At 44.8% G+C, this 16,333-nt stretch overlaps 2 protein-coding genes across 3 annotated transcripts in view; one reads left to right on the top strand and one right to left on the bottom strand.

Annotated features, from left to right (window-relative positions):
• The window catches only part of man2b2 (mannosidase, alpha, class 2B, member 2), a 6,102-nt gene extending 1,879 nt beyond the window's left edge, over positions 1-4,223 (bottom strand). The window contains exons 1-13 of one of the 2 annotated variants that reach the window (XM_031851547.1): positions 3,919-4,223; positions 3,598-3,744; positions 3,271-3,376; positions 3,013-3,185; positions 2,687-2,802; positions 2,364-2,541; positions 2,064-2,262; positions 1,760-1,950; positions 1,493-1,664; positions 1,217-1,353; positions 741-1,015; positions 424-615; positions 91-334 (exon numbers count right to left, since the gene is read on the bottom strand). In XM_031851547.1, coding sequence (XP_031707407.1) covers positions 91-334; positions 424-615; positions 741-1,015; positions 1,217-1,353; positions 1,493-1,664; positions 1,760-1,950; positions 2,064-2,262; positions 2,364-2,541; positions 2,687-2,802; positions 3,013-3,185; positions 3,271-3,376; positions 3,598-3,744; positions 3,919-4,044 — 2,256 coding nt within the window. In that variant the 5' untranslated portion in view covers positions 4,045-4,223. The remainder of the gene's footprint in view (positions 1-90; positions 335-423; positions 616-740; positions 1,016-1,216; positions 1,354-1,492; positions 1,665-1,759; positions 1,951-2,063; positions 2,263-2,363; positions 2,542-2,686; positions 2,803-3,012; positions 3,186-3,270; positions 3,377-3,597; positions 3,745-3,918) is intronic. The other variant, XM_031851548.1, reaches the window with a different exon arrangement.
• On the top strand, positions 4,199-7,900 carry smim20 (small integral membrane protein 20). The gene is made up of 3 exons (XM_031851549.1): positions 4,199-4,419; positions 4,880-4,936; positions 5,681-7,900. Exons 1-3 carry the CDS (start codon positions 4,311-4,313, stop codon positions 5,722-5,724), a joined length of 210 nt encoding a protein of 69 aa, XP_031707409.1. The 5' UTR covers positions 4,199-4,310; the 3' UTR covers positions 5,725-7,900.
• Positions 7,901-16,333: the final 8,433 nt, after the last annotated feature.

Consider the following 16,333-nt stretch of genomic DNA (forward strand, 5'->3'; position numbering starts at 1 on the left):
TTTTAATTTATTTATTTTTATTTATTTATTTATTTTTATATTATTCTATAGTAAAACCTGTGTTTTTCTTCTAGAAATCCAGGTACTTACTCTTGCTAAAGTGTTGTTGGTGTACTTCCTGTATCTCCTCTCCATCATCTGATAGCCGTTGTCGTCTGTGTACAGGGTCCTGTTGTTCTTCAAGGAGGAGCTGGTCCTGAGGACGACCTCCGTGTTGAGACGGAGGGGCCCCAGCGAATAGGTCTGCTCCAGCCTGTGGCACCGCGGTCTGCTCCCAAAGCATTCTGGGACTCGGGTGGTGATGGAGTAGGCGTAGTCTTTATCGCTTTTCTCTCTAGACGATGCAATATGTCAGATTGTGAGAAAGAGTGTCACAGTTCGGGTTCATTTTTACCGCACGACAAACTGGTTCACCGTACCCACCTATAGAAGCGCTGCCGGATCTCGGTCACAATCTTCCCGGGGATGATCTCCAGCTCCACAGCCTCGTACGCCTGCACGGCTGACCCGTTGGCGCTGAAGACGTAGTTATCGGAGATGGGCCCTGCTTTTATATCTCCATTTGCGTGGTATTCCCAGAAATCCTGCGTCACCATTACTCTCCTTTTTTCTGGCCTGCCGAGGACGACATAGAGGTAAAAGTTCAGAGAGTTACATTGACATGAGGGAAAAGCATTTTGAAATGATAAATATACTTCAGTATATCGGCATGCGGTGCAACATAATCTGTAGATTCTTACAGATAAGTGATGCTGTGCAGTAGATTTGTATCCTGGTCAAACATCAGCATGTAACACTCATTCATAACAGGCAGGAGCCTCCTCCCCGTTTTCATCCAGTCACAGATGTTGTGTCTCTCGAACGAAACCCCTTCGGCGTCATAAGTCCGGCCACACTTCCTCCCGGAGCATTTCTTCATGGAGAACTTAATCAGGTATTTCCTGTGCTGAAGGCCTCCAAGTTCCACCATGATGAAAAGATCGTAGGTCACATTGGAGTGCGCCGACCCCTGGATCTGTAACAGACAGAGGTGGATGTTACTGCTGTCATCTTTTCTCTCTTCTCTATTTATTGCTACTGCTACGCTGTGATTAATCATTATCCTGTAACTGCCGCATGTAACCAGCAAAGTTCAGCAAAAGTTACATAGTTCAGACCACATTTAAACATTTGTTACGGCCAGTTTTTCTTTAAAGAAAACAATAAAATAAACAACCTGTGCAGGCACTGGTTGTCCGTCGTCATCAAAGACGGCTGCAGTGGGGAAGGATACGGTGACGTTGACGATGGTGGTGATGTTCCATGCTAACGGGTTGTAAACGATGACATGTTGCTCCAAAGGCTGATGAATACCTGGGATGAGGAGACGAAGGACTTGTTTATTTTAAATAATGGCCCAAACTACTCTTCATGCTATGTGCTAGCACTGAGCTTAAAGCACAAGTTGTAGCAGGCCAATGTAAGCCGCAGTCCCCTTGCAAAATGTTCACACCTTTTTTGTGGTAGCGGCTGCCGAGCATGCTGGGTAATCCGAGGTTGTGGGGCAGCAGGATGAGTGCGGCCAGAAGCTCATCCACTCCCATCGTGGCCTGCACGAGATGCCGCAGGTACATGTCGGCCACCTTGGGAGACTCGGTGCCGGTGATGCCATCGTGGTGCTGCACCTAAAACACACATTTTTATCATCTATTTGACCACGAACAGACGCGATTTGCTTTATTTTTCTGTTAAAAGGAGTCATATATTTTTGACGAGTTACCTCTGAGACAGCCCAGCGAAGAGCCTTCAGTTTATCCAGGGCCCAGTCTTTAGTCACAGGTCCGTCGGGGAAGCTGACTCGGTACCGGGTGAAGAGAGTCTCGGCTGCGTGCAGCTGGGAGCTGGCCTGGCGCGCCACTCCTTTCAGAACATTTCTTGAGGCGTAAAAGCCCGTCCACGCCTGGTGCGGTTCTAGGAAATAAATAAGCCGCAGTAGATAATATCCACAAGAATATTCTTTCTTTTTGTCCTTTCATGTGAAGCAGGCAGCACTTTATATCATATTTTAGAGTTTAAATTCTTACCAGTGGAATATGGTAGAAAATCTTCGCTCCCACGAGGCTCCCAGACAAGATCTGACTGGTGGATGGCTTGGAAGTATTCACCAACAGTGGCATACTGGACTGTCACCCCAAACTCTTTGCTGTTCTGGTTGATGTACTTCATGAGAGGATCCATGTTGTTGAACTGGACAGATGAGTTGTAGAACTGTTTGTCACAGCCCTGAAACACAAGGACAGTGCAGGGTATTTCAGTTACATGTTCATCTACTAGTAAATAATTGTAATATTTCTAAAAAAAGAGCCACCAGTGCCTGTACTCACCCATGGCCAGAGCACATGGTTCGTCCTAAACCAGGCGGCCCTCTGCTTGATGTTCTCCACCATCGTCTTGGCATAGGCCTGGACTGTGTCCTTGGTGACGGGCAGGCTCATGTTGGGGTAAACTCCGTTCTTAGGGGGATCGGGGAACAACGCAACTCCATTCCAATAGAAACCAGAGCTAAGACGAAAGAACATGTTTGTCTATTCAAAAATACAATTTTTATAAATATGGATATAGAATTATGGTAAAAATTAAAACTGAGTAAGTCAAGAGTTGAAGACACGTCTGTCTGTTACCAATAAAGAGTCGAATCATGGACTACCTGTTGGAGAACGGCAGGTGAGATGGGGTGCAGTAGCTGAACTGGTCCATAGTGTGAGTGAAGATCTGCTGCTTCTCTTTTAGAGACGGAGAACCTCTCCATACAAACTGAAGTTTCTGTACAAAAATAAAACAGATAAAACAACAGGCTGTGACTATTTAGTTCCATTTTAAGGTTAGTTTAATAATGCCAATCTACTTTTCTGGTGATAGTGTTTAAAAGGAATGTGCTCTTTCAGTTTTAAATGTGTACTGCGGTGAAGCGTGTACAATTTGTGAATTTCTAAGAGTATTCCCTTCACTGGCGGCAGTAGCATCAACTCGTACCTTGTTTTTCTGCATGCTGTCTTTAAGGTCATAGTCAATGCGGGAGACGAGGTGGGCGTTGAAGCCGGCCAGGGCAAAGAGGACCGGTGTGGTCGCAGAAGCTCCAAATGGATCCACGTGCCAGGAAAACTGAGGACGCACCCCGAACGTCTCGTAGAGGAAACCGTGTCCCTCTGAGACAGAAAAAAAACAAAGGTTTCTACGTATCTTCTTCTCTCAAACTGACATTTACAGGCGCAGGCAAACACGGCGCACTACCTGTCATTTGTAGTATCTCGTCATCAAGATCAGTTACAGCCTCGTCGTGCATCACTTGGCCCCCGATGATGAACTCAAGTCGACCCTCTTTAACGAGCTGACGTACCTATAAAGCAAAGCAAGCCATAAAATGTTATGTACTAAAACCAGGATATCTCAACCTCTGATGCACTCTTGTCACATTTCTTGCAAGTCCCCAAACTTTATGAATTATGAGCGCAATATGAGAGTGTCCCTTTAAGAGAATTTAGCTTGCAGGTGGTTTATCAAGACTGTCTTGCATTATTTCATGTCGGTACAGAGTATGGACACATCACGTGTCCTCACTTGTGTCTTATGCGCGTCTGTGGCCACAGTGTCCCACCACAGTCGAAAGAACTCCTGCTCCACAGCGATGAACCTGCGGTCTGCGGCCTTCGACAGCTCCTCGGTCACACTGGTGTACACATTGGCTGCATAGGCGTGCATACTCTCCTGTGGGAAATACACACTCGCATATATATTATGTGAAATGAAAAATACACATATTCATCCTCAATATGTGGATATTAGTGGTTTAGTTAAAGGAAATAGTTCAACAGTAGGCTGTGTGCACTATATGCTTGTCAAGTTTAACACCGTGTGAAGAGTTTGGTGACAGAAACGTACCTGAATAGTGTACACCCAGCCAACATCCATGTGGCTGTGAGGAATTACAAATGTTTGAATTGGCTTGTTTTCTCCTGCTGTGTAACAGCAACAAAGAAAAAACACAACAACGGCTAAATTTCTCATCTTTCTAGCAGGTGAAAGTAGAGTAAAAAAACTCCGAAGGCTAAAAAAAACTTCTTCTCATATCTTAAATCTTCACCCAGACTTCCTTATTATTGTTGTGCTGCAGCATGTGACTCGCTGTGCTACGGAACCTCAAAAGGACCAAACTAGCTTGACGCCGCTTTTTATCAACGCTCGCGTGTTGGTGACCTTCACACCGGAAATACTATATGTAAACACTGCGAGCACTTGGAGGTGAAAGTGTAGCACCCAGTCCAACATTAAAAATGTCAAAAAATCAGAGAATAGCGTTGGTATTTGGAGGCTTTATTACGGCTGTCGCTGCGGCGTTTTACCCCATATTCTTCTACCCGCTCACGCACAAAGAAGAGTACAGTAAGTGGCTGACGGCTCTCCTACACGTCCAGTTACACAAGCAGACAGACTGCTTGTTTTAGGTAACATTAGCTAGTTTGTTAGCTAACCTGTCTTTTGTACCGTGTCAGTCTTTTCTCATTAATTTATTCATAGTGAACTGTGGGTTTTATGTTCTGTGCAGAGTTTAAAAGACACCCTGAGGTTTCCTCTCCTCTTTTCCAAAACCATAAACAAGTAAACCAATCGAGACAAAGACAGAGTGGTGCCAGGAAAATTCATTCAGCTACATAGTTGTGGTTTCACTGTATGTCTTTGTCTTTTTTTTTTTTTTTTAGTCTGAGCCAGTTCTGGCTAGCTATGATGGAAAGCTAGAGTCAGGACACTAAGACTAAACTCAATCCAGTGCAGACAAAGGAGAACAATAAAGATACAATGTGACAATCTTGTTCATGACTCTGTACTATTCTTTCGTTGCTAGGAGATGTCCAAAAGGTGAACCGCACAGGAGTCAACCAGGCAGATATCCAACCCGTAGGTGAGGACACATGGTAGATCAATGTGTGGTGTTTTTAGTCTACACAACAGGTGTAACATATACCTGACGGAGGTTGTGTAGACTGTTGTAGAAAGACTTCTCATGCATATATCAGACACAGATGGACCGGCTTGATGAAGTTCTGTTTCCTTTTCGGGCTGCAACTAAGGAGTATTTTTTTTATAGTTGATCAATCCATGGATTATTTTCTAGATTAATCGTTGGTCAGTAGTGAAAAAGGTCCATCCCAGTTCCTCAGAGTCCAAGGTGATGCCCTTAAATGTCTTGTTTTGTCTATTCAAAACACAAAGATATTCAGTTTATTATGATAAAAAATAACCGCGAAAAGCTGCCATTTTTGCATGAGAAAATATTTCAACGATAAATCACATTAGTTTGCCATCATTTTTCTGTCGAGCGACTAGTTGATTAGGAGACTAATCATTTCAGCTATTTCCTTTGTTTATTTTTGTCCAGTGCAGTACTTGCCAACTTCTCTTGTTCGTTCTACTTAGATTCATCGAGTTTACAATATCCGGATCATTTTGACAGTCAGCTAGTACTTTAAGTGTGTGTGAATAGATGTTTGGTGAATGGAAATTAGATTTGATTGCACATTCTGTTGAAACAAGCGCAGTAAGAGGAGTTGTATGTGTATTCCAGTGCCTTAACCGTGGTGTGATGTTGCAGTTACACGCATGCTGACGCTGTTAATTTTGTTATATTTTATTCTTTTGTCCAAAGGTGTGCAGGTGTGGTCTGATCCATTCAAGACTTCAGGCAAATGACAACCAGTGGCGGCTAACCCTTCGATAAATCCACTGATGCTGATGAAGACTTTGAACAGACAGCGCCTGCTTGATGAGTGCTTGGTGTGCGCGTGAGTGAATGCTTCCCAGAATGTGCTTTGGGTTGTAAGTGATTCCTTAAATCCTATGAATAAAGTTTAAAGCTCTTATGACTAAAGCACTTTTGCGTTAATGTGTAATGTATTCTGATGACAGACAAACAATCAGTGGACGTGAGACAAGAAGCACAAGTTTCGCTTTCTACCCAAATGTGCTGCTGGATCTCCTTTGTCCACTAGGGGGAGCTCCGTGCCTATCTGTCACCACAAAAGGCACTGAGCCATGTAATGTTTTGTTTGTCCATCTTTAGATATTTTGGAAAAACTTCTCCATTTCCAAAAAAAAAAAAAAAAAAGCCTTGCTCTGGTATGCAGCCTGTGGAAAATCATAATAAAATACAGCGGTTCTGTTTACCCGTCCTCTTCACCAGAATCTCTTTTGACATTTGATTTTGATTTAGTTCACATAAGAGTCTGAAAAAAAGCGGTTCAGCAGATGAGGGACAATGTACAGTAATGTCCAGTATCATTTTTCCGAAAATGGAAATAGTAGAGACACGGTTCTTCCAGGACACATCACTCTGTATTATCATTTCTGTGTCACAGACACATGGTTTAACTGTTTAAACGGCATGTGACTCCAGCTGTGTTTCGCCCATAGGCTGAAAGGAGAGGGCAGAGCTCCGTGGTCGTCGTGTTTAAAAGTCCTACTCGATGCGATCCAGACTCCCTTTACGAGTCCATGGGTGCTGCAAAAAGCAGAGAATACCAAAACTACCATTTTTTTTTTCTCCCCCCTGTACTTTTGTGGTTTCCTGACATTGACCAGCATCCCCCCCCTTTTTTTCAGCGTTTGGTTCATCAAAGTCCTCTTTGGAGGAAACATAGATTAAGAGAGGGCTAAAGCATGTGTTTATGGTCCTTCAGAGACGGTGCGTTTTTTAAAAAGTTGCCCATAAATCTTTCGCAGTCCCCCTGATGTAGCCTGTACTTTCAGACGTTTGGGACCATTTCGTGAGGCCTACCGCTCGCAGAAAAAAAAAAAAAAAAAACGACTGCGCGGGCCAGCAGCGGCCACTCTCCTTCTCAACCCCCCAATCAACAAGCCCCATTGTTTATGAGAGGTTGTTATTGTTGGGCTGCAATCAGAAACAAGAGAAAACTCAAGAGCCCGGCTGTACAGAGGCGTCCAAAGTAAAGAGAGCAAGGGGTGAGAGGGAGGGGAGGGGGGTTAAAAAGCAGAAATTCCTCTCATTCCCCGATGGTGTTTTCCAGATTCCTCAAGCGACAGCTTCTCGGGCTGCGCGAGTGAAGTAAGCGACCAGAGGGGAAATTGAAGCTAACGGCGAGAGGAAGAGAACCACATTCTTGAGGGGACGCGTCACCTACACACAGAATAGAGAGAGAGAGAGACAGAGAGAGACACTCGATCTCTGTTAACTTCGCCTGGCAAAGTATGTAACAGGTCGTGCAGCATGTCCTTCGTCTCGCTTGGGCCATGAATCAGTGTTTTTGAATCGCTGTGACATTTCATTTCAAACGTGATTCTTACGTCTGTCCATTCAGAAGAAGCAGGGCCTCGAGTCTGCACCGGGTTATTTTTTTAATGGCTCTGTGTTGCCTCGTCCTCCTTTTTTTGTGTCCCATTCAGCGGAATATGTAGATAGACACCCATCACTATAAAACTTTCAATAGGGTCAGAGCGCACTATAAACCAACATGAACTCAACAATGTGGCCCCCACAGCACTTTTTACTCTCCCACTATTAACCCATCACACAAATCTGCCCCAGCTATTGAGACGGTGGCACACAGTCGCTCCGAGCGGTTTGTCAGGCGTGTGTTTTCCAGAGTGGCAGATAATTGGCCACGGTTTTCCTAACTAATTGCCATGGGAACAAGGGTTGACAGACAGGCCACGGGGGTTGGAGTAACAGCCGGGAGCATTCGGGGGGGGAGGGTGGGGTTGTATAAAATATCAGCGGAGCGAACGCCTCGCTCGAGTCAAGTGTGTAAAACAGGACCAGAAAGTAACAAGTGAACAAAAACAAGAACTCTGGAGAGCTCTGAAGGGCCTCTCGACGACACGGCGGCATTCATGTCTAGTTGAAGGGAATGAGTTTGAAGTGCTACCGTTAGGGAGGACTTCTTGTTCTTTTTTTAAATGTTCTTATCTGCAAATACACAATTAATTAATTAATTAGGTCCATGCTCGCATGTAAAAAATGTATATGAAAGCGTAGACTGTATATAAGAAGTGGACGGAGTCACTGTGACGTCACGCAGGGCATTTTGGCTGTTGCCATCTTGGTTTTTTGGAACCACACTGTAAATAACAAGGTAGCCCCGCCCTCTGCTTTAATCGTCTATTTCACTCTAAATGGGACCATGATTTACGAAATGAACATCCTGCTGTATTGATGAAGACTTGAAACTAGCAATTGAGACCTAAAACTCATGTTTACAATGTTTACTGAGGTAGTAAATCAAGAGAGAAGTAGTCATTTTCCCATAGACTTCTATACAATCGGAGGTCTTTTTAGCAACCAGAGGAGTCGCCCCCTGCTGGCCAGTAGAAAGAATGCAAGTTTAAGACCCTTCCGCGTTGGCTTGACTTTTCGGAGCTGGATGAAAAGTAGTTAAATGTACAGATGATTCAAAGCAATGGAAGTAAACATGAACATTAAAAACAGTCCATAGAGAGCTAATTCATAGCAAATAAAAAGGACTCCAACATCAATATGTGCACGTTCCAAGAAAGTGGACAAATATCCACATATACAGTATACATGCAATTTATATACAACAAGAATATCGCAGATTGCGACTTTAAAACAAATTCAGAGTGCACTCACACACACACACACACACACACTCACAGTCGGGTTTTCTCCCACATAACTAGCAAGAGTCTACATTTCACATCTCAAACACTGCTGCTCAGCCTTGTAAAACAATGTACCGGAGTGCTGTCCACATTCTTGGGTCAGCAGGCGCACGGCTGTGGAAACAGATAGCACAAGTCTGAAGCAATGTCTAAAGGAAGGAAAAAAAACAAAAAAAAAAAGGGCTTCGGCCAGGCTCGCAGCAGGAAGGTGAGGCAAAGTGCCCCAGTGACAGTGTGGTCGGGAGCGAGCTGGAGTTACATTTAGTGCGTTCAGTGTGTGCGTGTGTGTGTCATTCAGGAAAGGAGGCGAAGAAGTTCCTCGCTAAGAGGAACGCAGCATCCCCTGGGGACTAAACTGTGGTTGTGGAACTTCCTGGAACTCCAAACATCGTGTGTGTTTGCGTGCTTTTGTATTATGTTCATATTTGCCTGAAGCAGGACCACAAATAGATAATTATGGGGTTTGTTTTAGGTCTGTATCTCCACTGCCCAGTCGTGAAGGCATCGCAGTTCAGTCGAAAGCCGTGTGCATAAAGGCTCGATGGATGAAGGGCGGATGATGCAATGATGAAACCGTCTGTATCGCTGCTTGGCCACCCAGAAATGTGTGAAAACATCTGTTTTTTGCTGAGCTCATTATAAACATTCATCCAGTGATTAAGAGGTATTAAGAGTATTTAGCACAATTCTTTTTATTTATTTATTTAACTGACACGTTACTGGTGCTGAGCATTCCTTTCTTTTTTTGGAGGGGGTTAGCATGCTAACATGATTTTAGCTTGGATTGCCATGAAATTTTGTACAAACTGTAGTGATGCCTCACCTTTTCATCCCGCACCGTATTCACGTCAAATGTTTCATTTGTCCGATATTTCTTTCATACCAAATACCTGCGAATACGATGACAATCCCCATCCGCCTCAGTACTTTACGTTTTCTGCTCATTAGCAGACGTTAGCATGCTAACACGCTGACCTAAATGAGGGATGGAAAACAGTACACCTGCTTCATCGACACGTTAGCGATTTTGACATTAGCATTTAGCTCAAAGCACCGCCGTGCCAAGTACGGCCTCACAGAGCAGCTAGCGCGGCTGTGGACAATTAGCATTTTGCTGAGATCACTTCGCAATTAGAGCGCAGATCACAGGCCGAATGGAAAAGATGAATGTTGGGAGGACTCTGCATTACTCAATCACTTATACACACACACACTTCTATCTGTTGCACAGTTCATCACATGTAGAAAATGTGTCCAGTAGAAAGAGATGCAGCTATATAAAGTAAATAATTACAAAACAGACCCTTTAGAGACACACAAAACACGTGGTCTCCATTGTGTTTATGGTTAAACTCAATGGGGTCTTCTTTCTTCACAGCTCTTCATGCAGCCAGCGAATGGGATTAAGCAACACCTCAGAATGGGGTAGGAAACTCTCAAATGTGGCTTCAGAGGGTGCCAAAAGCCTGTCGCTCGGCTAATGTCCTCATATGGATCAGTAGAGGAAATGTTTAAGCAATTAGTCGGAGTTTAAGGTTGGAAAAATAAGCTATTATTTTCCCCCCCGTCCTTTTTCTCAATGTAGAGGAAAATCTTTGTTATGGACGGAACAAATCTGGCAGACCGTCTTTTCCTCCCTTAACGTGTCGTCCCATGTTCCACTGATTATATGGAACCGAAATGTTGAAACCACAATTACATTTAACTCGTGGACCGTTTGATTAACGGAGTCCTGCTAAACCACACACACACACACACAGACACACACACACACACACACACAGCGACGGTCAATCACGTTATACGGCAGGTTTCCGTTTTACAGTCCCATTATAATCTTAATTTTGTTTTTTTCTTCTCATGCACTAAAATAGCAGGGCCCGGTTGTTGATTTAGGCAAGGTTACTGACAAAGAGGGCCAGAGCTGCAAGCAATCACTCTGCTCTTCCGAAACCTCTCGGAGAAGCTACGAAAAGAGCGGAGCAGCGAACGAGGAAGAGTGATTTGTAAGGCACCTTAATACTCGACACGTTCATTCGTGAAAACAAGTCTGCGGCCTATCAAAGCCATCGCTTACATTAAAAAAACATGAAGGCCTCTTTTAAACAGCATCTTTTTTTTTTTGTTATACACTCGGTGGGCCAGTTTTCATTCATATTTCCTGGCACGGCGCTTCAGTCTGGGGGACTGTGTGAAAATAAACAGTTTAACCCCAAGACGGCATTTAAGAATTATATATCGTAGTGAACGACACAGAAGGTATGCAATTTCACAGAGCTGTTAAACAGCAGGCTACACAGTAAAGATTGATACAAAAATAAATAAAAAATCTGTAATATTATGATCTAATGTGATACACTGAGTCTGGTTTTAGTTGGGCTCAATGTACCAGTGGGCCGGATGATTCACAGTGTTGAAAATACTCCAAATACCCTGCTATTTTCATGCAGCCCGACGAACTGCATCCTGTTATTAGTGGTTTGCACATTAATTCAATAAGTCAAACCTGTATCCTACGGCATAACAGCAGCTGCATAGAAGGAAACGGCTTTAATGGCTGTTTAGCATGCACAGTGACGCGTCATATTCGGTGTGTAATTTCATTGTGTGTGTGTGTGAAGTGAAGACGGTGTGCCTCTGTGTTCCTCGTGGGTTGTCATTAGGGCCTTGGGGATGACAACAGAATATATGACTTGGCTCCGGATAGGAATTCGGGGGAAAGTCATGGAATTTTGGACGCCTTGACGGGACGCAGGCTGTCCCCTGTTGGCCCGATCCCCACCGAGGAGGAGGAGGAGGAGGAGGAGGTGGAGGAGGAGGAGGAGTGCGCGCGTTTGTGTGTGAGGCCTTCAGGACATCTTCGGGGAGCTGACCCAGAACAATGACAGGTTTACAGCACCAGGCAGGCGGACTCACATGTGGCCAAAATCAAACAGGGAGACCAGGATTGCTCTGAGCGCTGTAGCAGATTTGACACAACCGGATCGTCCAGATGATTAGTAACTCTAGTAATCTGTATTTCGGCCTATCCAGGGAGTCTACTGTATCTGCTGGATGCATTTACCGTCCTCACATAGTCAAAAAAATAATCCATGAGGAATCAAACTTAGATTGTTTTGCTGATGAGCAACAAGCGAAGTATTTCAATAACTTCTCCAGGCAAAACCTGCTGATATGATATGATTCACATCATCGCTTTCAGAGCTGGAGACTTGAGGCAAATGCATGTCACAAGAATGAGGACTCAACTTGGACCTGACTTAACTTGGGTTTGCTCTGAATGACTTGACTCGGTCCTCTCTTGACTGACTTGTGACTTGACTTAGACTTCAGAAATAAGACCTGACTTGGGCGTGTCTCAAATGACTTGAGACTGCTATAACAAAACATGAGACTTGATTGGAACAAGACTTCATCTGACTTGTCTCAAATTATTTCATACTTGTACTTAAGGACTTGTGACTTGGTATTGCAAGACTTAAATCCTGAATTGGACTTGTCTTTAACTCCTTAGGACTTGCCATTACAAGACTTGAGACTTGACTTGAAGTAGTCTTAAATGACTTGTGATGCTACGTAAACCTGTCCGATAGGACTTGACTTGAGACTTGCAATATCCCAGCTTTGAGACTTGTATTGAATGACTTGTGACTTGACTCAAACTTACCCTCAAAAACAGCTCTGACTGCCTATCAGATCTTCACAACACCCGAGCTGTTGAGGACGGTGTCATAGTGGAAATGGTATCGTCGTATTCTTCGGAATAGAATGATTTAAAGCCTTTGAAAGCATTTTCTTTCCACAACTGCTCGAGAACTTCATTATTTCCCTACGTTTTGTTCGCCTCGGCTGTACGTGCGACGGCGGGTCAAAAATAAACCACGGTCATGTCGTGTGCATAACCCTGAACCTAACCACAGGATTAAATAGCGCCCGCGTGCACTGATCCCAGTAGGAAATTTGCAAAAAAAACAACGATTGAATTGCGTGCATTAACCTTATCCTCGTATTCTGTCCGAAGGGCATACTGCTGCTATTTAACGCCATCCGCGGACTCATATCCCACCTGAGCTACAAATGATCTCTCCCTTTGGGCTATGAGCTTACTTTGTGGTCTCCCCTTTTTCCTGCTCCCTGCTCTCCTCATCCATCTAGAGAGAGAGACAGAGAGAGAGAGAGAGAGAGGGGGGGGGGGGAGAGAGAGAGAGAACAAACCACATGTTTCAGGGAGGAATCCTGACCGGGCAGCGTCCCAGACCAAAGTACCTCCAGCTCTCCTGCCCCATGGCATCACTTAGCTCTACCCTGTCATTAAGGACGGGGTTGGATGATTTTTGTTGGAACGCAGCCCTTTTGTTCAAGTAGGATGGGTGCAGAAGGAGAGACAGGAAGCAAGAGAGAGAGAGGGGTGGGGGGATGATGTCACCTCAGGTTGGTGCAGCTGGATCTGAGCCGGGATGTTGTGGGGTGGCATGAATGGTGTTGCCTTTGGGCTTTCGGTGCGGGAGGAGACAGATGGAGATGGAATGATGTGGAATGTGGTGAACAAGAGTGGATATCCGGATGAGTAAATATCAATGTCTTTTGTACTGTATAGGCTGTTTTATGTTGCGTTCACTCTTTGTTTTCTTTGGTGGGTGGATGGCTGAATGAATCATTTGGACAGAGGTTGAGGTATCAGAAAGAGTGGTTTGGCTCAGGGGGATGAGGATGGGGGGTGTGGGGGTGTGGGGGGGGGGGGGGGCGACAAGAGAGAAGGAAAACCAACTTGTACTTGTGGCTACTGCACAGTAATGTCCGTCTCCCTCCCGCTACCTACAGTATGTCGTGTGGAATGTATCAGATCTGCCACAGACAGCCAGGACTGAAAGTAATTATCCAAAGCATTTCTGTATAGTAAGTATAGTGCTGAGCTTTGTGTATATTCTTTTACTTTGTCTGAAAGGATTGTTTCGGTGACTTGTTATCATACTTTTTGGCCGTTATTCCATAGAGCTACAGGAGGATGAGGTTGCTATAATGAGTTATACTTTATACCAAACCACTGCTTATTTCTATTATTTACAATGTTGAACTTTTAGGAATTTTCACACTTTATCTCATACCTCCCCTGCAGTACTTCTGTGTGTCTGAGATTATTCCGCCTGCAGTGGAACCCCCCCCCCCCCCAGCGGGACTTCTGCATAAAGATGATGCATCTTTTGACTCTCGGCCATCTTTCAGAGCGAGCGATCAGATCAACCGTAAATGGGCCGCTGACAATTAAACGCGATGAGGCGACTTCCACGGATCTCTAATGGCTTCGAGATGAAACGCCTCCTCACTCCGAAGTACGAGAGCTTTATAAACTGACCTTGTACTTTTGAGAGCTTCGCTTTTATTCATACATTGGTTTCAGCAATTCCACAGAGCCAATAGTTGCTGAGGAAACGGACGTACCGTGCACTCCTGATGCTATTTTCACGTATTTATGGCAACTTTTATTGTCTCTGCCTCCAATAATATTTAGATGGAAGGGGACTGATAGGAGCAGAGTTCCAATAACAGAGATTAAGTGCTCTGGGAGGCATTTTTTCGAGGAGAGAGGCATCTGCCTAAGTAAACTCGGCCTAACGCTGAGGAATTGCGCCGTGGAACGTGGTGGTGTAACCGGAGCGCTGGGTTGGGAATAGCCCAGGGGAACTGGGCTCAGTTTTCCAAAAAGCCTCTATCTCCAGCGATATGTAGTGTGATTTGAGGAGGGACGAGGATTGTGTGTGTGTGTGTGTGTGTGTGTGTGTAACAGGGGAAGTGGATGGAGGGCTTACAGAATGGCTAAGTCAGGAAAACAAGTCTCAGGAAACCCTATACCTCATTCTGGCACCAGCACAGACGTTCTTTCTTTCTCTTCCTCTGTCTCACTCTGTCTCACTCTGTCTGTCTGTCTGTCTCTCTCTCAGCAACTCCTGTCTTGCTGTATATCTCTCTCTCTCTCCGCTCGCCTGTACCGGAGAAAAGAGGAGTGAAAGCAACAGCAGTCAGAGCAACAACTCTACAAAAGCCACCCTTGACACTCGGTGCTGTTAAGAAAACAGTGATGACCTTGTTGGGAGTTTGAAACTTTTTCAGACCAAGAATCTCTCTTTTTCCTTTTTTTCGCTGATTTCTGGGGCGTCTTTGAGACACACCTATATTTAAATTTTTCAAGAGAAAACTGTATTATGTATTATATGAATAATATATGACATTAGAGATACATAAATCTATATAAACCCTGATATATACCAACTGTATGCTACCTGTCCAGCACCAAACAACAGGCAGAAGTTAGCGATTAGCTGGTTAGCATAGTGGAGAAACCGAGCTAAAAGAAGAGTGAATATTGGATTTACATCCATCAGGCGTTCATGCTAATGTCAACCCAGGACAAAAATGTTGGCACTGTACGTTTCTGCAAGTCCTGAATCAAAAATACGTTTCTTAAATAAGTTTCCTGCCTCGTGTCACGCTTGCAGCGACGCACAGCGCTACATTTATTCCTGTCGACTCGTCTGCTAATGCTGCCCCCTAACCCTCTGGTTGTGTAAATAGGCAATTGTTTGCTCACAGGTTTTTCACTCTAAGTATCTCAGTGTCGTGTTTACAGCTTGTTTCCACTGATCCAAAGTGGCCAAACAAATCAGTTGTTGCAGGTTTAACAACACACCGTGCACAGGGGTATTCAGTGATTCCTGTGAACAGGATTCAAATCCCTGCTGGTTCAATCTTCTTTTCACTCTTTCTCACTCTCCCTTCTCTCTAATTTCCTGCCTCATCTCTTCCCTGCAAGTGCTCTCATCTCTCTATCAGTTCAATTAAAAGATGCTTTGCATGTCCTCAAACCACCAAAGTGTATCACATTAGCTATCTTTGTCTCTCCGCCTCTCAAGCACTCGCACTCTTCCCCTGCCTGCACTCTTTTATCTTATCCCTTTTCCACTATCCCTGAAGCCCTCTGTCTCTGTCACCCCCCTTTCCTCTTTCAGAATCATTTTCCACTGTGATTCCACTCTTCTCTCGATCTGTTGCCCCCCTTTTGCTTCCCCCCTCTGGACCCCTCACTGCACCTCCCACAACAAACACACCTACTTATAACGCACCCCAGTCGTTTTTCCTCCCCTCTTTTCCATTTGTTTGCTGACATCTTTTTTTTCACTTTACACCTCATTCTCCCTGTCTTTCTTTCTCTCTCTCTCTCTCTCTCTCTCTGTTTTCCTCCATCTATCATTATAAGCCTCTGTTTCCGTGTCTCTCTCAGCCTCCACCTTATCAGCCTGTCCTCTCTCTGCTCTCCCCCACAGTTCTTTCCCCTTGTCTCCCTCGCCTCTCGCCTCTCTCCAGCCCTCCCTTTTCAGCTTTCTCTCTGTGTCCTCGGTGTCTGTGGGGGCAGCGAGTGGTCAGGCCCGCCTGCAGGCATCAACAGCACAGGGCCGCTGCCTCGGGGCTGTGTGTGTGTGTGTGCGTGTGTGTGTGTGTGTGTGTGTGTGTGTGTGTGTGTGTGTGCTAGGCTGATTGGCACAGTGCCCAGATCCACCTCCTGTGGTGAAACCCACTCCTTTTCTTCTTAGCAGTCTGGAGTGCTGCCCAGACTGACCCTCACACACACACACACACACACACACACACACACACACACACACACACA

The sequence above is a fragment of the Anarrhichthys ocellatus genome, unplaced genomic scaffold (genome assembly GCF_004355925.1).
Source record: "Anarrhichthys ocellatus isolate YVR2014 unplaced genomic scaffold, GSC_Weel_1.0 scaffold11, whole genome shotgun sequence".
In the NCBI taxonomy this organism is placed as follows: Eukaryota; Metazoa; Chordata; class Actinopteri; order Perciformes; family Anarhichadidae; genus Anarrhichthys; species Anarrhichthys ocellatus.